The sequence below is a fragment of the Scophthalmus maximus genome, chromosome 1, assembly GCF_022379125.1.
Source record: "Scophthalmus maximus strain ysfricsl-2021 chromosome 1, ASM2237912v1, whole genome shotgun sequence".
NCBI lineage: Eukaryota > Metazoa > Chordata > Actinopteri > Pleuronectiformes > Scophthalmidae > Scophthalmus > Scophthalmus maximus.
Window position 1 is genome coordinate 22,598,411 of NC_061515.1, and position 21,183 is coordinate 22,619,593.

Below are 21,183 nucleotides of genomic sequence, written 5' to 3' on the forward strand. Positions count from 1 at the left end.
TAAAACCAACAAGTCTGACGGTATATTTAACGTTAAAATGCGGTCACATGGTGCAGTCAGGATACCTCCAAATGATTCATGCGTACATGTTCTACCACAGACCAATATGAATGTTAAAATGTATAAAGTTTCACTTTTTGATTAAGGTGTAAGTATGTTGAGTAACTTTGTTCTTTAGTATATTCTGTTACTTCTCTTTGTGTCGAAACTTTGTGAAGAAAAAGTTTGTCTTGGCATAAATCCAAAATTATTTTTTCTTTTCTTCACAAGATGTCTCCATGCAAAGGAAAGTAAAAGTATTATTATAGGAGTATTAAAAAAAATTGTGTTGTCTGCTTTGAAACTTGTTACTAACTTTTTTCTCTGCTTTTTTTCAGATCTTTGTGCATAAAATTGTACAATGCAACAGTTCAGTATACGAAGTGACTCATCACTTCGTATACTGAACTGTTGTTTTGTACAATGCAGAGGGGGACTGTAGTTCAATTTTAGTGTTGTTTAGAGATAAAAGTTTAGTATAACCCCCTACTTATCTTTGTCCCGAGGGGCGGGGGGGGGCTGACGTTCCCCGGCATCATCACTCTTCATCCGCAACCTCTCGGGGCCGCCCCCGACTTCATGACCTTCATCTGCACACAGTACCACATCATGTTAATACACACAATCATATACTCACCCTCCGCAATCTTTTCTGGGGTCCCTCCCGACTGTCCTCTCCATCCGCAGCTCACTCTCTTTACCGACCGGGATCCGATACCACTTTGAAATAGGACACGACCGCACTTGAGGCCGTGTACGAACCCACCACGCCACCCGACGTACTGACTTTAGTGAACGTTTCTTGTACATCAACCCGCACTTTGAATGTGAACAATATTTCGTGAAAATATTTAAGTTTCACGTCCGCACCATTAGTCGTCTAGATAGGGAAGTATAGTGTTCTCTCAGATGCGTTCCACTTGCGACTCATGGAAGACTTAAACTTGTGTGATCAAACTCATGTCTGGATTTGCATGCAGCAGTTTAACCAGGTGAGCTACTCTGGCCGATGAGTGGCACTGCCCACCCACTCTATGAGTGTGTGCATCGATCTGAAGACCTAAAGGTTTAGGTCTTAAGAGTAAAGTTCCTCTAACAGATGCAAGATTAGAACCCACGTGCATGTATCCTCAGTCCATCGCCTTACCTACTGAGCTACTCGCCTTGAAGCTTTGGACCAGTTCTTCACAATTAAGTTCCTGTCGGCTTTCGCGAGGAGGCACTGCTACATTTTCATTCAACTTGTATGTGTTTTGTAGGATTTATGTAAATGAAAACACTGTTACAAAGTTTCTATTCAACACCATATTCAGAAATAAGTTTAAATGTATGTTTTGTTTGAAGCAAATCACATTAGTAAGGTGGAACTAAAGGGAAAAAATAATTTTGAATCTCAGTGAGGTAAATGTCAGATTTGTAGTTTTGAGATTGTTGGTTCGATTCCCAGCTTGTTTAGAGACATTTGAAGTCTATGACCTAAAGTATACAGTCTATGTTGGAAGGAAATAGAAGTTGGACTTAAGATCAATCAACTTAGACTGTTAAGTGATAGCTATGAAACTGTGAGTTCCATCACGAATATTGACTGTTTCCTTTGGGTCCTTGACTTCAAATTTCTCTAAACAAGCAGGGGATTGAACCAACAACCTAAAGATGTCACGACAGTGATACACCTCGCTGACCTACTCAGCCGGACAATTACATCCTTTTCCGAACTTCTACTTCTACTTCTTTACAAACATCTCACACTCAAGCAAACTCAACACTTCAAAGAGTTAAGGGAGGTCAGTGGGTTATGGTCTGTATAGACTATCACAGCAGCAAGACCAGAAACAAAATAGACATTGAAATGATGTGAAGCCCAGACCAAAGCAAGGGCCTCCTTTTCAATGACTGAATAATTCAATTGATGTGAATTAAACTTTTGTGAAAAGAAGCTAACAGGTCTATCAATGTTGAGTTCAGTGAGCCTCTGTCTTTGTTCACCGCAGAGTGCTGTTGGCCTTTTTGTTGTTGTTTTCTTCCCCTTGTCCATGTTAGTGTTCTTTATAATAGAAGGCCCAGATGGATTGCTGTTCATTCCATTGGTTCACAAATGAAAGTTTTACATTTTGAGCATGTGTTTTGACTCATTTCTTTTCTTTGAAATCACCAATGTAATGTACATGTTGTTGCTGTGAAGTATTCAGGCTCCTCCTGAGATTTTGTAATATATATTGATCTGATATACAATTGTTTTTAAGGCACTTATTATAAACTTAGAAATATCTTTGGACAGTGATTAATTCTCTATTTTTATTGTTTATTATTTTGGAATTTTCTCAAATTGTTTGGTCTATAAATGGTCAGGTGAAATTAGCCATCACAATATCTCAAAGTCCAAGGTGGGAACAGTTTTAAATGTCTAACCCCCCCAAACTTTCACGAACAGGTGCATTCTTTACATTTGTTCCTCATATTTGTATAATTTTGCCTTTCTTATGTTTTCTACTGTGTGTATGGTGTGTGAGTGTTAACCAGTCACTGTAATCACATTTAATCCTCACCTAGCTCCCCCTAGTGGTCAATGAGATTAACAGCTGACTTTGAAATGTGTAACGGAAAAAAATATCAAATTTGATAATATAGCAGAATAAACTCAAGTATGTTTCTGGTTGTTTGGACAGTTAAATAGTTTATGTTTCAGAAACAAACTTCACCCCTGTGGACTCATTTTGGTACATTGCAAGTAGCCGCCCCCTTTTTTCCTCTATACCTTCCATTGGAATCCTCCACTTCCTGTTTGCCAGTAGTCACTTCCACATGGAGCTGGTGAACGCAGAACAAATATTTGGTGAGTACATCTTCAACTTTGAATGTGTCGGTGCTGCTTTTTCACTGTTCACATGTGTTTGAAGGGGAACACCTGGTCCATGTGTTTGCTACTTGTGCTTCAGCCTGACTAGCATCAGGAGCTAAACACACCTACTGCTAGTTGTTCAGCGATGGCAAGTTGTGTTGACAGTGGTGGAGGAAGTCAGATACAAACACACAGACTGAAGTTTACGCAAATAAAAGAAACACTTGCACAATAAGTCATTATTTGCTTTTTAATATATTTAAAGTATTACAAGTAACACGAGGCTAGCAGCAACACTGAGACTGTTATGAATGAATGTGTTACCTGTCTGCTGTTGTTGGATCAGTGGACTAATCCAGCTGTCCTTCGAGGGATTTTGGCAAAATGATATAGAAAAATAAACATGTAATGCAATGAATGATAAAAATGTAGTAGAGTGGAAATCAAGTATCCTTAAGTAAAGTACAGATACATGAAAATGTACAGTAACACAGTAAATGTACCGGTTAATGGATACACTTGTGTCTGGTGCAGTAAGAAGTCGGATCACAAAGTGTTTTACTTGACACGATGAGTCAAGACAAATGAACTTTGGATTCTCACGTTTGCCGTCTAGAAACTAAAGCACGTGCAGTTGCCATTGATTTGAAACCTATTGATATGTAACCAGTTTAGTCCTGCTCCTCCTATGTGTACTTGTCTGAGATGCTGGTTTTGTTCTACTCGAATTCTACTCTTAATATTTTGTCTTTTCTCATGTTGTTATGCCTGAACCTGTGAGATCAAATGTGAGATTTGTGTGAAGGTAAATATGTTGTAAAATGCAGGCGCTTGTAGACTTGATGTGTGAACTTACTCTTTAAACTTTCACTTGTAAAAAATAAATAAAAAATAAATGACATAGTATAGTAAGGCATCAAACCGCATAGTATAGTATGGCATAAAAACGGAAAAAACAGCATAGTTTATAGTAAGGCATAAAATGTGAAACAACGACATAGTATAGTATGGCATAAAACGTGAAACAACGACATAGCATAACATATGGCATAAAAAATGCAAAAAACGGCATATTATAGTATAGCATGAAATGTGGAAAAATGGCATTGTAAAGCATAGCATAAAAACTGCACATTTTTGCTTATTCTTTTTGGGGGGGCGTTTTTTAGTAAACTTTTAGCCACTTATTGTTTGTCTCTAAGACCTTTACCTGTGTATCATTTCTCCACTGTGACCCTCTCTCTTTCGTCTGATCTTGCAGTACACATGATCTGCGGACCCCGTCAACCCTCATTCGCAGTTCATCAGTCTTTACCAGTGAGTCTACTCCATCCCTCAAACTCTGATTGTTAAATTCTCCTGCTTTTCATTTTCCTTTTCAATATCTTTACCATCATTTGAGCGGAATGATACTAAGCCTAAAGTGCGTGAACCTTACAAAGGTTCCTTAAAAAAAAAAGATTGGTCAGGTCAGGTCATTTGGTAAATAGAAGTTAAACCACCTCAACAGGTGTAGTCTGGTGGTGCAATGGTAAATGCATTGTCTCAGAAGTGAAAGGTTGATGGTTCAATCCCTGATCAAGACAAGGGTAAGTTTTTCCAATTTTTAGTGGTTTTGGCTTTTGGGGGGGTTGTGTTTTTTTAACTGATGTTTTTCATTTTTTTGTATTTTTAAAAAAAGTTTTAATTTATTTGTAATTATTTATTTTATTCATGAATATTTGATTTATTAATTTGTTCTATTTTATTAAGTTTATTATTTTTTAACCTCTCATCTCACAGCACCACAATCACCATGCTAACCAGTGTGTCTAACGTTTCTCCAAGTGTTGTGGGGAACCTCACAAGTGAATATCTCTTCACAATCACCGTACAGATTATTTTCTCCTGCTTTCCTCTATCCATTGACTTGAGGAAACTCCAGGTCCGTGTTTCAATCACAGAATCTCGTTCGTCCATGTTTGACTTGTTTGAGTTCGTACTCAGTCTGTTTCAATCACAGAATCTCATTCGTCCATGTTTGACTGTGCTCTCAGTCTTGAACCCTGGGTCTGTCGCACCAGAGCCTCGCGTCCGCTACTGTTACCGCTCGACCACCATCTTTCACACAACAGGTGGTCCTGTTTGTTCTCATGAACATCAGACATTCAAGAGGGCAAATTGTAAAGTTGTTAAAGGCAGGAGCCGAACCATGGACCTCAATATCTACATAGCTGTATCATTGCCTCTACGCCACGGAACTAGTACACAAAGTGAATTACTCACCTAAGATATGTAGATTTTGTTTTGTTGAATGATTTCACAAAAATGTCTGGGACTTGATCCTTCAACCTTCTGCAGGAGAGTCCAAAATGCAGCCACTGTACTACCATCTTACTCAGGGATAAGCCCAGTTTCTTCAAATTGAATTTACTGTCGGCTTTTCGGAGGACAAACTACTAAAGTTTTCAGTCAACTTGTTTATGTTTTGTAGGATTTATGTAAATGAAAACACTTCTACAAAGTTCATGTTCAACATCTTCACTCACAAATAAGTTTAAAGGTATGTTTCATATGAATTCCAAAAGGAGGTGGGTTTTGATCTGACAACCATTGGCATAAGAGTCTAAAATCTTACCAATGTTCTACCATCCTACTCACAAAATAGTCCAGTTTCTTCACATTTAATTTGCTGTCGGCATTGGAGAGGACAAACTGCTAAAGTTTTAAGTCAACTTGTTTGTGTTTTGTATGATTTATGTAAATAAAAACACTGCTACAAAGTTTCTGTTCAACATCTTCACTCAGAAATAAGTTTAAATCTATGTTTCGTTTGAATGAAATCAAAAAAAGGAGGTGGGACTCAATCTGACAACCTTTCACGTGTGAGCCAAGAACCTTTCCACTGCACCACCGTCTTTCTGGGAATGCTTTGATTCAGTTCTTCCCATTTAACTTGCTGTTGGTTTTCGAGAGGACAGAAAGTTTTCAGTGAACTTGTTTGTGTTGTGTAGGATTTATGTAAATGAAAACATTGCTAAAAGTGTCTGTTCAACATCTTCACTCAGAAATAAGTTGAAATGGCAGTCCTTTCATTAAATATTATGCAATGAGATGAAACTTTTAAAAGGTCTACCGAAACTACACTTCAGGACCAACACTTAACATGCTTGACTTTAAACAAGCTGGGGATTGAACCAACAATCTCAAAACTTTGACATGGACATCTACCTTACTGAGCCACTCAGCCAGGCAATTTGAACATTGGTCGGAACTTCTACTTCTACTTCTTAAAAGAAAGTGGAAGAAAGTAGAAAAAAAAATTACAAGTAGGAGTTCCGAAAGTTTTATAATGTCTAGCTTTGTAGCTCAGTGAGGTAAATATCTAAGTTAAAGTTTTGAGATTGTTGGTTCAATCTCCAGCTTGTTAAGAGACATCTGAAGTTAATGACCCAAAGTATAGAGTTCAGTCAACATTCAAGATTGAACCCACACTTCTAAGTTTCAGAACTAACATTCTAAGCTAATTTATTAGATGTCCACCTTCTATTTCCTTCCACTATAGACTGTATACTTTAGGTCATTGACTTTCAATTTCTCTAAACAAGCTGGGGATTGAACCAACAATCTCAAAACTTCAACATTGATATTCAGCTCAATGAGCTACAAAGAAAGACATGCAATAGATTTTCGGAACTTGTACTTCTAACTTTTTTTCCTAAGAAGTGGCAGTTCCGTAAAATTCTTAATTATCTGGCTCAGTAAGGTAGATTTCAGAGTTAAAGTTTTGAGATTTTTTGGTTCAATCCCCAGCTTGTTTAGAGACATTTGAAGTCAAGGACCCAAAGTAAACAGTCAATATTCAATATTGAACACACTTCAAAGTTTCAAAACTAACTTAACAGTCTGATTTGATTGACCTTAAGTCCACCTTCTATTTCCCCAGGGGTCATAAATTTCAAATTTCTCCAAACAATGTGGGAATCGAAACATCAATCTTAAAATTTAAATCTGACATTTACCTCACTGAGCTACTCAGTCGATATTCAAGACTTTTTCTCCTTTTACTTCTACCTCACTAAAATCCCACCTATCTTCAGAGTTGCTTGCGTTTGAGATTTTTGTGAAGTAAAAGTTCAGATAGTTAACAACTGTCTGGCTGAGTAGCTCAGTGGGGTAGATCACTGTTGTGACATTTTGAAGTTATTGGGTCAATTCCCAACTTGTTTAGAGAAATTTGAAGTGAAGGGCCCAAAGGAAACAGTCAATATTCAAGATGGATCGCACACTTCAAAGTTTCAGAACTAACACTTCACAGTCTGAGTTGATTGATTGAGTAGCTCAGTGGGTAAAGCCAGGATCCGAGCATTTGGGTTTTAATCTTGCATCTGTCAGAGAAACTTTAAGAACCATGAACATTGCAAACAATCAGAAAGTCAGAGTAGAACCTTGAGAAGTATCTGTCCAAGTAGCTCACTTGGTTAAACAGCTGCTTCATGTGAATAAGTTCAAATCTGGCAGGTGACAGAAAAACGTCCCGAGATCAATCGGGTTTGTTCACGGCCTCAGGTGCGGTCGGTAAAAAGAGTGAGCTGGGGACGGAGATGACAGTCAGGAAAGACCCCAGAAAAGATTGCTGAAGGTGAGTATATGAACATGATTATGTATATGAACATGATGGTGTATATGAACATGATGGTGTACATTAATATTGTGTGCAGATGAAGGTCATGAAGCCGGCGGCCCCGAGAGGTTGCGGTTGCGGAGTGATGATGCCGGGGGAACGTCAGCCCCCGGCCCTCCGGACATGTGCCAGCAAGGGGTTATAGATAGGAGACAAAAATGAGTAGGGGGTTATACTAAACTTTTATCTGTAAAAAACAACCTTAAAATTGAACTACAGTCCCCCTCTGCATTGTACAAAACAACAGTTAAGTATATGAAGTGAGGAGTCACAACAAATACTGAACTGTTACTTTGTACAATTTTTATGTACAAAGATCTGGAAAAAAATGCAGAGTAAAAGGTTAGTAAAAAGTTACAAGTGTTAAAAGACATTTTTTGAAATAAACTACTATTATAATAATACTTTTACTTTCCTTTGCATAGAGACTTCTTTTGAAGAAAAAAATAATATTGGATTAATGCCAAGACAAACTTTCTTCAGTAAGTAACAGAATATACTAAACAACAAAGTTACTCAACATATGATCAAAAAGTTCAACTATATACATTTTAAACATTCATATTGGTCTGTGGAAGAACATGAATCATTTTGAGTTACTGACTGCACCACGTGACCGAATTTTAACGTTGAATATACTGTAAGACTTGGTGGTTTTAACAGCATCAGATTTCCATCTTGAGACCAGCTATGATGTTTTCGGTTATGTCAAACTTTGTTTATATAAAACTTTTAACATTGTGATTTATTCTCCTGGAATCCACAAACCCTCAAGGAATTCTGGGACCTGCTTTGACATTTTTGGAGCCAATATTTTATTTTGCTAGTGAATTATTGAGCACATACTTTTTCCTACCTAGACCATAATAAGCAAATGTAAATCCAAAGACCATCTCTAACACACAGTAAAGGCTTCCCGACAGGACTAGTTTTTTTACGATCTGACTTGAAGACGTGCACTTTCTGCACGGAGGTCGAGCTCCTTGGTCCGGTTGAAGAGGACGGCGGAGGTGCTTGATGGTCCTGCGCAGGGTCAGGCTCACAGTGGAGGACAGCTGGAGTCAACGGTGGAGCGCCATCTGGAGGAGCAAAGGGGCTTCTGGTTAGACTGTGGTCAGAGTTGCTAGGTCTGTTTGTAATTTGACAAAACTTTTTCCTTGCAGTTTACTAAACAATGTCCGCCTTGATCAAAATAAGTTCAACTTTATACCTTTTTAACACATTGGTCTGTGGATGTACACGTGTGCATGGATTTCTTTTGAGCTATTCTCACTGTACCATGGAGACACATTTTAACATTAAATATACTGTACACTTACACTTAGTTAAGTCCACAGGGGTGGATTTTTATTCATCTAACATAACGTGTAACTATCTAACTGTCCAAACTACCTGAAACATACTTTATATATATATATATATATATATATATATATATATATATATATATATATATATATGTATATGCAATATAAAATTAAATAATAGGACATTTCTATAAATTGCAATACTAAACTATTAAATGTTATCACTACTAATCTCAAATGAGTACAGTTTACATTCGGATGACCCAGGTTTACTGTCTGTTTTCATCTTCTTACTATTTCTGTCCCCAAAATAAAAATGTGCCACTCTTTAAAACCCCCTAGTAAATCTGCATTGCAATTGGAGGATTTGAGCAGAAGGTATGCCAGGTGGCGTGTTGGGTTCCTTTGCGGCCGCCACTACAGTCGCGTCTACTTCAGCGTGGTTCAAATTCCAACCTGTCCCCTTGTCTCACTGTAGTTGGCACAAGTTTTGGACAAAATGTCAGCCAGCTGATGTTTCCCGTCTCAAAACCCCTGCTTCCATCATCTCCCTGGCGGACCGGGGGAGGATACACCTTCAGAGGCCTTGTGGTGTCCATGCCTCAACAGGTCAGAGCTGTTTTGGGAGCAAAAGAGGGGCTCACACAATATTAGTCAGGCGGTCATAATGTTATGGCTGATCGTTTTTGTTTTGTTTTCATGCCTATGAAATCTTTATTTTGTACAATACTATGACATGTGTGCGCCTTCTGCAGCAAGCTATTTCGAAATTCTACCAACAGATGGCATCATAAAATGTGAAAGCCATACCATTACCACAGCTTGTAACATGCGGATAAAATAATATTCAAATTCCATTTTGCATTGCAAAAATGACTTGCAAGGAAATAAGTGAAATCCTAACATGTTTAAGAGTGATGAGGGAAAAGACAATCTGTAATTCAGTGTGTTTTATTGAAATGTTTCACTCATTCAGTCCATCACACAGTGACAAAAAAGTGTCAACATTTTTTCTAAGTGTGCCAAGTTGATGGTCCTTCAAAAGACACCAGTCAAATATTACGAAGGGTGCTACATTACGCCGCGTGTCAACGGAATCTCCCAAATGTAAAACAAGTGCAAACATCAGTGATTAGTACATAAAAAATATTAGTAACTTTAGCAATTCATACAAAGTGCAAGAAGAACAGTTTCCCAGTAAAAGGTGGTTAAACAATTTTTTTAAAGTGTTGATATGCACAAACGTTTCTGACGCCATGGTGAGAAACATTCGGAAATTCCATTTTGGTCAAGATTTACATTTAAAATTCAATTATATTGCATCTATATATATATTAGCACACTTAATAATTAGCATTGTACACGAAAACATACTTTAATATCTCACTTGTAAAAACATAACACCAAGTGTGCCCCAAATTAAGAAGGACTGATTACATTTTAGCAGCATCATTGGCCCTTGTTGCCAGAGGGAAAACACCTGATTAGTCAACAATTGATACGCAAAATAAATATAAATAAATACACTGCCGTGAGTCTCTTTCAGAAAAGCCAGCAGCCCCCGTTTAGCAGGTTAGTATTACTGGCAGCCTACGGCCAGGGGTTTATTGCACAAAGAGCAAAACGGGAACAAGTCCCACTTGGCACGAACCAAACTCGAGTCGACGAGTCCGGCACAAAACAACGACCCGTCTTCACCGAAAGGCACTCTGCATAGTATTGAGCGGACGGCGTGACGGGATCAGTTCACGTGACCCACCCAGCGGTGGGAACATCTTGTGACTACTCTATGCAGGATCTCAGATTTCAAGAACAGTTACTTTTTTTGGTCAAACCCAGAGTCCAGTGTGCAAATGGTAAAAAAAACTGGATTTTGAGGTTGTGGCCGGGTACCGCCCCGGGTACCGCCCCCAGCCAGCGGAATGCCGCCAGTGCACCAACGCACGGGCTCATCCGCTCGTCAGTAGCAGCCGTCTCTCCAGGCGCAGTCGCGGAGGGCACTGAGGGTGGACAAGCTCTTTGGGGGAGTCAGTAAACTGGGGGAAGAGAACAACGACAGTCGTGTTGTTTGACTGTTTGGAAAAAGTTATGTATGCATTGAAATATGACAACGATAGTTTACCTTCGTGCTGGCTGGGCCACCTTGCTGCGGGGGGTGGAACTGGCTGTGCTCATGAAGGAGGCGGGGCGAGGCAGGCTGCTGCGGGGGGTGCTTGGGGCGGAGGCGGGAGCCCCCCCTCCGCCGGCCGCTTTACTGAGCAGAGGGATCCCGCTGCCGAGCCCGCTGATACTCCCGCTGCTGCCGTTCGGAGAGTGGAGGCTTGTGGAGGCGGAGCCCTTGATGGTGGGACTGACGTAGGCGGTGGCCTTGAGCGGCTGCCGTGACAAGGAGAAATTCCCAACGCTCTGGACCCTGTTTTGAAGTTGACCCGGGGAGGGGACTGAAGGAGGGAGTTTGGGGAGGGGGGTATCACATCAGTGAACCGCTCAACTGTATGCATCGGAATAAGAAAGTTTCCTGTAAACGACTTGAGGCAATACAAAAAAAACGGTATCTCACTGTAGGACTGAAGGTGGCCAAGGCCGCTGGACGAATCGAAACTCAGGCTGTTACGAAGCAAAGAAGGGGAAGCGCTGGGATTGGTCGGGACGGGCACACTCGGCATGCTGGGAGCTCGGACAAGGTTAGGCATGCTCCTCCGTAGCTTATCTTAAACAGAGACAGAAGCACAGACAAAAATAAACAATGAATACAAGCGTTAATAAAGCCGGAAACACAACATTAAAATACAAGTTAATGTGTTGCTGTATAGTCACGCCTGTTTTAGTCCTTCAAGAAGGTTAATAGCCGCCTCTGATCTCCTTTACCGTACAAGTTCCCAGCCCCCTCAGTCACTTCCACACTCCCCAACTAATCCCATCAAACTCTCTCTCTCTCTACCTCGCTCTCTACCTCTCTCTCTCTACCTCTCTCTCTCTACCTCTCTTTCTCTCTACCTCTACCTCATCTCCGTCTCGGGCAACGGAAACACACCAGTCTGACGGCGCTAAGTCCAGTTGTACAACAGGCTTAGACAGAGTTATTATTAAGTGGTGAGAGCATCAGCGTGGGTCAGTTCGAGGCGTCAATGTCAGATTACTGAGCGAAGACACACAGGAAGTGTGTTGATGAGCTAAAACAAATGAATCTCTGGATTTTATGTACTTTTTTTCAAATGTAAAAAGATGGATTAGTATGAAGCAATTAGATTTTTAAGCAGGGATTACGTTGTATTTTATACTGAGCGGGAAAACGATGTGGACTTACTCTCAAATTCGGCTGGACGCCACGACGAAGTGGCCCCCGAAACAAATAGAGCCAACGAATGTACAAATACACACGTAAAAAAATTGCACGTACGAAACATGGAAACAGAGATAATTCGTTAGTGCCGACCACAGCAGTGACAGTGGTACATTGCAGTGTTTGTGCACTGTCGGACAGAATAAAGTGACTTGCGCTACCTGATCCTGGTCTGAACCCCTGCTGCTCGAACGCGCAGAGGCTGCCCAGTCCCGGCGCCGGGGCCAGAGGCTGAAAGGCGAACCCAGCGCAAGGGGGCGGGGGCGTGGAGGGCGTGGAAGGCGGGGTGCACAGGGACGTGGTGCTTCTTCGCCAGTCGCGGACGCTGGAGAAGGTGTGGGAGTGCGGCAGGCGCGTGAGGCGCGGCTGCGGCGGCGGCAGGAGACCGTAGTCTTCGTCGTCCTCCTCCTCGTCTTCCTCCTCCAGGCCGGTGCCGGCGCTGAGCTGGCTGAGCTGGAAGGAGAAGCTCTGGCTGCGGCGGTTGGCCAGGACGGACGACATGCTGGCGTAGTCCTGCCTTAGACCTGCGGGAGTGAGATGTGAGGGCCGGCACGCAAAAAACACACACACACACACACACACACACACACACACACACACACACACACACACACACACACACACACACACACACACACACACACACACACACACACACACACACACACACACACACACACACACACACACACACACACACACACACACACACACACACACACACACACACACCTCCGAGGGTTAATGAAGCTGAAGTAGCGATGAGCTCTAAGATCTAAGGGCCATGTGTTAAATCATTAGAAAGGAAAGGAGGGGACAATAGAGAGACTGTCAGCAGAGGCCGTGAACCCAACGACACTTACATTAACAGCAGAGCATAATTATGGAAAATGTTTTCACCGTATTTTTCCGTTGTAGATTTTTGCCTGAAACGCAGGTTACATCAAGATCACACGTTAAACTCCCGTGACTAAACTAAGGCTGGGTACCGAACCGGAATACTTCTGTTCTGATTTATAGTCTTTGATCAGATGTATCTGATGCGTGGAAGCAACCTCAACAGGTCCACTTACTAGCATATTTCCGGTGCTTTCAACCATAGGACCCATCTTCATCAGCTGACTTTAAAGAGTTGGTGAGAATATGGTTTGAAATAAAGCAACAAAAGGTTTGGCTTGTTTCGGAATGGGAACGAAAAAGGGTTCAGCGATATAAAAAACATACCCAGCCCCTTAATCAGGCTTTAATGTAATATTATTTTCTATAATTGACTCACTTTCAAAAGGATCCATTTCTCCCATGCTATCTTAAGACCATCTCTCTGTAAACTCAAATTCAATGTGTTTTTCCAGCTTCAGGTCGACAAAATAAAAAAATCACAAGTTTCAAAATTTAAGATAAAAATATGTAGGTATGTTTGGTTGTGTGCATAATGAGCAGCGGCATTCATGTATTGGTGTTGTACAGGTCAAAAGGTTGCACTTCATATTCTTGAACGAATCACACTGTTATCTGGACTTTCATCGCACACTCCTCCTCAGAGGGAATGACACAAAACAAGCAGCGTGAGTGTGGGCGGAGCGACTGACTGACTGACTCACTCTCCTCCTGCAGCCGGGCCATGACCTGGACGTCGGTGAGGTCGTGCAGCTTGTATCCCAGAGCGATGGAGTCGTCCTCCACCTCGGAGGAGCCCAGGTCGCTGTCCAGGGACGACTGGGGGCTGAGGGCTGAGCGTCTGAGGCCGTGGCCTTCAATGATCAGAGAAAAAAATAGCAACAAACACAATTTGACTCATCGTGCCAGTTTCATTTCACCTTGCTCCCATGTTCAGTTCTGGCGGCTCAGTAATGAGAAAAAGAGCCCTCGAGCCTCGAGAGCGTTCCTCTACGTGGCGATGACGGGAGGATGGCAAAACTAATGGAGGGCAAGAAATTATAGCTTATTAAGCTCCAGTGAGGCAGAACTGTTAGCGGAGAGGTTACACCATCCTCTCCTTGCCTTAATGACATTCCTGATACGTAAAGTAATCCTTTCCATCCATCAGTAGTATTATTCTAATTGCGTCCGCCCTCATTTCTGCACCTTTCCTTCACCGTTTTGGGTCATTTCAGAATTCGCTCCTAACATGTATCTCAGTGGATTCCTTGGATAAATCCAACGTCACTGTCGGGCGGCGTTGGGTCTGGGCGGTGGCGTCAAGGTTGGGGTCGTGAGTAACATAAAGCGTTGGTGGTGTACAAAGAGTGCAGAGAGATAAAAGCCAGTTTTATATTTGGAACAGCAAACGGCACAGTCGTACAACGAACCCAAAAAAACAAGAATGTAGGTCTTTGACTAGTATCGTTATGGAATTGAGCCCGGGCAAAAAGCCACCAACAAGAAATGTGGCTCCTCTCGTCCCCCGCAGCTTTGCCCTCCGCTGAGTCTGGAACTGGTCTTTTTTCCGTCACTAATAATGCACTTGACTCACGCGCTCGCCCTCAAACACAACAGCAACAACTACTACTGCAGTAAATCACGATGAGCAACAAGCGCTCATCAAATCACGGGAGAAATACATTTATTTCTTTTTTCTTAACTTTGGGATTTAAGCTGTTCTATACGGAGAGAGGTATTCAATTTATGTTTTGGCACATGTTTATGGATTTAAATCATATGTCTGAGCATATCAAGCTGGAATCGAGATGGTTTAGACTGAATTGGGGGGAAGCAGCTCGGCGTCTTACTTCGGCCGGCCGAGTGAGGGAGGAACATGGGAGTCCTCTCGGCCACGGGGGAGCGCTCCTTCCCCACGGGACTCAGCGTCCGGTGGAGGACTGGGTGGAGCGGGAGGGGGGAGAGGGAGAGCGAGGAGGGATGGGATCCAGAGGAGGGAGAGAAAAAAAGATACACATTATAGATTTGCAAATGTTACAAGTGTTTCTCTTGACGGAGAAGGTTAAGTTAAATGTTAAACCTCAACACACAGGTTGAATAATGAAACAAGTAAAACTGAAATTGCCAAACAAACAATTAAATACCATTTCTGGCCACGTATCAAATAAAACACTAATTTACATGAAAAGTTTAACTAGAACCAGTGTCATATTTATAAAATGAAAACTAAATGAAATAATATTGATCAGTGATGTCTAATTTTTTCTGCAAGGTCAATTTACAGTACACATTGCGTTGAGCAAGGTTAACATTCCACGCCACGTACATAAAAAAAAAATCATATATGCCTTAAATGTCTGAATTGATTTTCATTGGTATAAATCCCTTTTATTTTTTAAGCTGATGATTTTAGAAGAAACACTCCCTCAGATTTTAGAAGAAATGGATAAAATGTTGCTTTTTAAAACCAGGAGAAGCAAAACAGACCTGAGCTGGACATTGGACACATGCGTGTCGTGTGGTCACCGTGTCTTTGGGACAGCTGGGGAGTGGAGCAGCGGGGGGACGGGATGGGGGACACTCCGGCGACTCGACCGGGGGACGGGGAGGGTGAGGGGCTGGACAGGGAGCTGCGCCACCTAGAGACTGAGGAGGGGAGAGGAGAGGAGAGGGGAGGGAACAAGTGGAGAGTAGATATTAATACCGACATTTCCCCCATCATTTGTTATGATCAATAAATCGTGGCCATTCGTTTGGCTACCTCGGTGTGTAAATCACATAACATGAATAAGATACAATATTTACAATATTCTGCATTTCATTTGAGCCACTCCCACACACATACACACTGTCCTGCTTCACGCACATAGCAAACCAGACTATTTCCCTGCTGACTGAATGTTTTTTTTTTTTAAACATTTCTCAAGATTTGCACGAGCCGAAGCCAGGTTCTCACATCACGGCTCCGAAACTGAAAAACTGTCCCTCAGACGCACTCGCACAAACATCCACACAACGACGGGCATGCACACAAACGTCCTTTTGAACAGAGGGCAGTTCTCTCTCCCTCGTCAACACCGTGTCTGTCGCCGGCTGCTCCATTCATCGGCTCCACGTGTGCTCAGCGCCGAGGACAAAGAGGTGTGCAACACAACAGAGCCGCTCACTCACTCACTCACTCACTCACTCACTCACGCACACTCACTCACGCACACTCACACTCACACGCACACACACGCTAATGTGTACACCTCTGCTTCTATTCAGAGACGCGGAGGAGAAACATCTGAAGCGCATGCGATATGAAAAACCAGGCGATGTTCTCGGGAACAATGATGAATACAAATGTGCTGCATTGTGCATTTCATATTAAACTCTGTGGTTGTGTGTGGCTGTGTGTGTGATTGAAAGCCTGCCTCCACCCAAAGATTGCAGGAAGAGGCTCTCTCCGCATCACCTGCCGATGTGAATGTACTGTAGACCACTTTGCTACGAAGGGGGTGCATTCCTTTCATGTAAACTGTTTCCATAGCAACGGCTCTCCATGTTCCACTGTACTGTTACTCAACCCCCCCCCGGGCGGCAGGGGGAGACGGCAGGCCGAGGCTGGTGGGAGGATTCCCTCTGCGGCTGCGAGTGATGCCCAGGCTCCGGCAGAGCGAGTGGGGCCTGCGAGGGGGCCGCACAACTCCAGAGGACCGGGGACAGGTCAGAGGTCGAACCGCTGTGACCCAGAAATACCGGAGCAGAGGGCCGAGACAGTAAAAGCTGGATAAAAGGTACGAGGCCAACAGGAAGCCTGACGCGAAGGTATACAAAAAATAATCTGATCAGAGCCGGGTTGTAAAGTCTATAAGAAAGGAGCCCATGGTCGACTTTCCAACACGAGATACTGCAACTAGCTGTTTTCATCATGGAATGATCCGATCGTTTGTTTGACTCAAGGTCAGACAATGCTGGTTCCCCGACTTGTTTTGTAAGACATGAAATCAAAAAATATTCACTTGCTGCAACATGCAAACATAGAGAAAAGCGGCGAATCTTAATTTTTGAGAACCTGGAATAAATTAAAAATATTTTTAGATACTTTAGTTTGGACCAAAGTGTTAGGAACTGGCCGACTTGACTCTATCATCATCGTTTCAATCCGTGCTTTGGTTTGATAGAGGTCGCTGGGGTTTTCGGTGATAAATTATGAATCAATGTAGCATTACAGAATTTTAAAAGGCATTAAAATAAAATAAAAATCTGCCCTTTACAATAATCTGCAGCAACATAGCATAGAGCCATTGTCCTGGATGGACACACATGCAACAGGACACCTCCCAAGTGGATTCCCTGTCGCGACTGTCAACATTCATGTTCTTCAGATGAAAGAAAGTCCAACAATTTTCCTCTGAAAATAAACCAGATTATCTGCCGTCAGAAGGCAGAGCGGCCTTACATGCACCCGCACTCCTCTCATTAAAGGCTCCGGTGTTTTAAGCTTCCTGCTCGCCTCCGTTCATACTTGAACACGCAGGCCTCATCTCACACACACACACACACACACACACACACACACACACACACACACACACACACACACACACACACACACACACACACACACACACACACACACACACACACACACACACACACACACACACACACACACACACACACACACACACACACACACACACACACACACACACACGCGCGTCAGGATCCGCTTTTTTCCACATTTGGCCGTCAATAAACTTAATAAAGTCGATTCAGGGATACATGAAGTCACCATGACAACAGTTGGCTGCGAGCAAGGAGACGGCGTTAACACCAAAATCAATGTTTCCTCTCCACTTGATTCTTCAGAGACTGAGCTCTGTGCCCTCTTCCTGGCTGATGTCCTGAAGAAACCGTTTCCTCCTCTGCGGAGCGACGCTTCATGTAATTATCGGTGAGGCCTGTAGTCATAGCAGCCGTGCGGGTCAGATGACCCGGTGCCTGATCTGCTTAATGCTGTGAAACTGTCCTACTGATCCCATTGTTGTGATGACGGTGATCCAACTTTAACCGGATTATCTGAGCCACGGGGGGGAGAAACGCATCGCTGGATGGAGAAAGAGAACCCGAGCATAAAGACGTGTACTTTTATTCTTAGTTTTCTCGACTCGTTGGCTTCGAATCCGTCCCGTCTCCATTTTCTTGCCGCATATCTGGGGTTGACTGTTCTTCAGCTCCTCCTTGGGGGGGATCCCCCCTCGAGGCGTTCCCAGGCCAGATGAGATACTGTAGTCTCTTCGGCGTGTCTACCTCGGGGGCCTTCTACCAGTGAGGCGTCCCTATCAGAGTCCTCGACCACGTCAACGGGCTGCTGTCGCCACAGAGGAGCAGCGGCTCCTCTCCCGAGCTCGGACCCCGTTTCCGTGGCTTCCATATTGAAATAAAAAGTAGCTTTTAAACATTTGTTGTGAGGAACAACAGTCACATTCACACACACACACACACATCTTTTTCTGTCACATCCATACACTGCTGCGATGGCAGTCAGAGGCAATTCAGGGTCAAGTGTCTTGCCCAAGGTTATTTCAGCATGTCCTCATCGGGTTGGATTATTTTGTCCGGCAAATCTGAAGGTGCGACATCACGGCGGTTGCTTATCTCGATAGGAGACGCACGATATCTTTTAATCCCAACACCTTACTACAACCGTGTGTGTACCTTGCTCCAGTCTGAGGGACAGCGAGCGCCTGGCGGCCTCCACCTCCGTCTTGGGACGGTCCAGAACCTGCCGGCACCACTGCAGAGGCGTGAGGGCGTCGTCCGCGAGCTCGGCGGCGGCGGCGGCTTTGGGTGGCGCGTACAACCTGGAAAAATAAGAGAGACGCAGAGAAATATATTTGAGTCAGAGCAACTTTTTGGGAGAATTCGTCCTCTGTAAAGCACAAACACTCAGTTGCAGGAGATGTTTCAGTAAAGTGGAGGAGCAAGCAGCTCTTTACTTAGCGTTGGATAAGTGACATCTGTCGTGGATAAGCAACAGCAAGAAAACAACATCTTTTTCAACACAATAACTGAACATACATCAGCTGTTTTCTTCAGGAACACTTCTGCTGGATGGTCGCAGATACTTTATATATCAGAGATATAGAAATGTATTCACCTTTAGCCAAGACGATACCACAAAATTATCATGTTTTTCTTCTTCCAATTATAAAACTCAACGCAAGACTAATTTAAAAACTGATAGATGACTGTTTCAATAAAGTTTTAGTACAAATATAAATTATGTTTTTAAGCATTTTTAGGATTTAAGTGTTCTGAAAGGTAGCAATCGCCCTGATGGAGGAATCTTCCCCACGCGGTGCCCTGACACACGTCACAATACAAGACTCCATCTTTTTCTCTTTGAGCCCCCAACCGGCTGCATGTTGGTGATGTTCAGCTTCATAGACACCAGGAAGAGGAGCTGCAAATTCAAATGGAGTGGATCAGATTATTCTGACAGCACCGCCTCCTCCTCGATTTCTTTTTACTCTGCGGGCAAACATGGAGGGAGCTGAATTATAGATCGAGACCCTCACTCACTTTAGGTGGAAAAAAAACGGGTCTGAACCCTGACACATAAACGCACCTTGGTTTCTATTCCTAGACTCAGGGGAGAGAATATACTGTATATATGGAGACCGCCTGCAATACACACCAAATAAAAGATTTATGTGCTGCGGTGCAGAATAAGCCACAAATCACAAATCGGTCATTCACTCACTAATTTAAACTACTTTAAAGATGCAGCTGCAAATTAAACTCTTCATATTCTCAAAGTGAGAGGCTTCCTGCGTGATGGGGCCACTTCGACCTGCAACATGAGACAATTTCACTCCCTGAATTTGCAGTGTAGTGTCTTTGCAACCAGCTCTGGTGTTGTTTGGAAAACACGTGAGGAGTCATAAGGCTTCAGAGCATGGATCTGAGCTGGGTTTCAGCAAAAGCAGACAGTTGGAAATAGAAATTGGGGGGTCTGACCCCCTGTGCAGCTCTGATTGTCTGCAGATTGGTGCAGGCCTCATAACAAGGGGCTTCTCCTTCCTGCTCCCAAATTAACACCCAGTGTGTGTGTGTGTGTGTGTGTGTGTGTGTCTTCCGCTTTGGTGAGGCAGCAGAGAAATTGACAGGTTGATTTCGACGCTCACATCCACAAAAGATGTGTGGCCCTTGCATGCAAGATTCGTGACTTCAACCTCCTGCTGCAGCAAATGGTTGAATGTTAAGAACCGGGGCAGACACACTCGACAGTTACCACGTTTCATCGGCCCCGTCGGAGCAGCCCAGAGAATCCAGGTCCAAGAGCTCCAGCTCATCCAGGAGCGACGGCTCCGACGGCTCCGACGCGTCCTCCGCCTCCCGCGGGTGGAAGTAGTCGTAAGGCTCCTCCGGGGGCGTCAACGTGCCCAGGGACGAGAGGCACAGCGGCGGCGGGCTGTGCAGGCGGAGTCCACCGGCGCACGCCGGGGATGGAGGGAGCGCGTACGGGCCGCCGCTCGCCCGCGTCCGCAGCTGCTCGTTCTGCCGCTCCAGCTTGCGCACGAGCTCCTGCAGCTTCTTCACCTCCAGCTCGGCGGTCAGGCTGCCGCGGTCCCCGTCCGTCGCGGTCGCGGGGTTCAGCACCGCTGCCTCCATGAGTCCAGAGGCGCAGCAGCAAACGCTATAAAACAATTTCTTGGAATTGCCACGTTCAGCCGTTGGAGGTGGCGTCTGTGTGCGGCGGCGGCGGCAGTAGTACTCTGTCTGGACTGCTACTACTGTCTGCGCCGCCTGTCAATGTGGAGGCTGCGTGACTCCACCCCCCACTCAGCACTGATTACAGGTGGGCGGAGGAGGCGCAGCCCGTCACAGTGACAGTTCAGAGTGAGAGAGAATCACTGATCGATTTTTTTAACACGCACACTCCGGTGCTTTGTGTCTATCACCTACACAGCAGCGAACACTGACTGTTCATCAATCACGTCCGCTGATGACATCAGCAGAAAGGAGGTGGGTTTAGCCGGGACGCACCTGGTCTCTACATTTACGCTCGTTTGGCGACATCTTGTGGCTAAACTTGGTAAGGGCAACACATTGGGAATCT

The 21,183-nt window shown here is 43.7% G+C and overlaps 1 protein-coding gene and 1 long non-coding RNA gene across 5 annotated transcripts; one reads left to right on the forward strand and one right to left on the reverse strand.

Annotated features, from left to right (window-relative positions):
- The first annotated feature begins 17 nt into the window (after positions 1–17).
- Positions 18–9,653, forward strand: LOC118310327. Of its 3 annotated transcripts, none has more exons than XR_007030937.1 (4): positions 18–2,872; positions 4,140–4,195; positions 7,427–7,883; positions 7,967–9,653. It is a non-coding gene; the product is annotated as an uncharacterized LOC118310327 (long non-coding RNA). The 3 variants fall into 3 exon arrangements; XR_004793764.2 differs by having other exon boundaries at positions 7,427–7,499; positions 7,579–9,653; XR_004793763.2 differs by having other exon boundaries at positions 7,427–9,653.
- Positions 9,654–9,783: 130 nt separating this feature from the next.
- On the reverse strand, positions 9,784–21,028 carry LOC118310280 (SLAIN motif-containing protein 1-like). 2 transcript variants are annotated; one of them, XM_047332950.1, is made up of 10 exons: positions 20,356–21,028; positions 18,777–18,922; positions 15,558–15,716; positions 14,921–15,010; positions 13,793–13,942; positions 12,353–12,715; positions 12,156–12,167; positions 11,409–11,558; positions 10,971–11,289; positions 9,784–10,884 (listed from the first exon to the last, which is right to left on the reverse strand). In XM_047332950.1, exons 1-10 carry the CDS (start codon positions 20,733–20,735, stop codon positions 10,809–10,811), a joined length of 1,845 nt encoding a protein of 614 aa, XP_047188906.1. In that variant the 5' UTR covers positions 20,736–21,028; the 3' UTR covers positions 9,784–10,808. The 2 variants fall into 2 exon arrangements, with proteins under 2 accessions (XP_047188906.1, XP_047188907.1); XM_047332951.1 differs by lacking the exon at positions 12,156–12,167.
- Between the last annotated feature and the right edge of the window lie 155 nt (positions 21,029–21,183).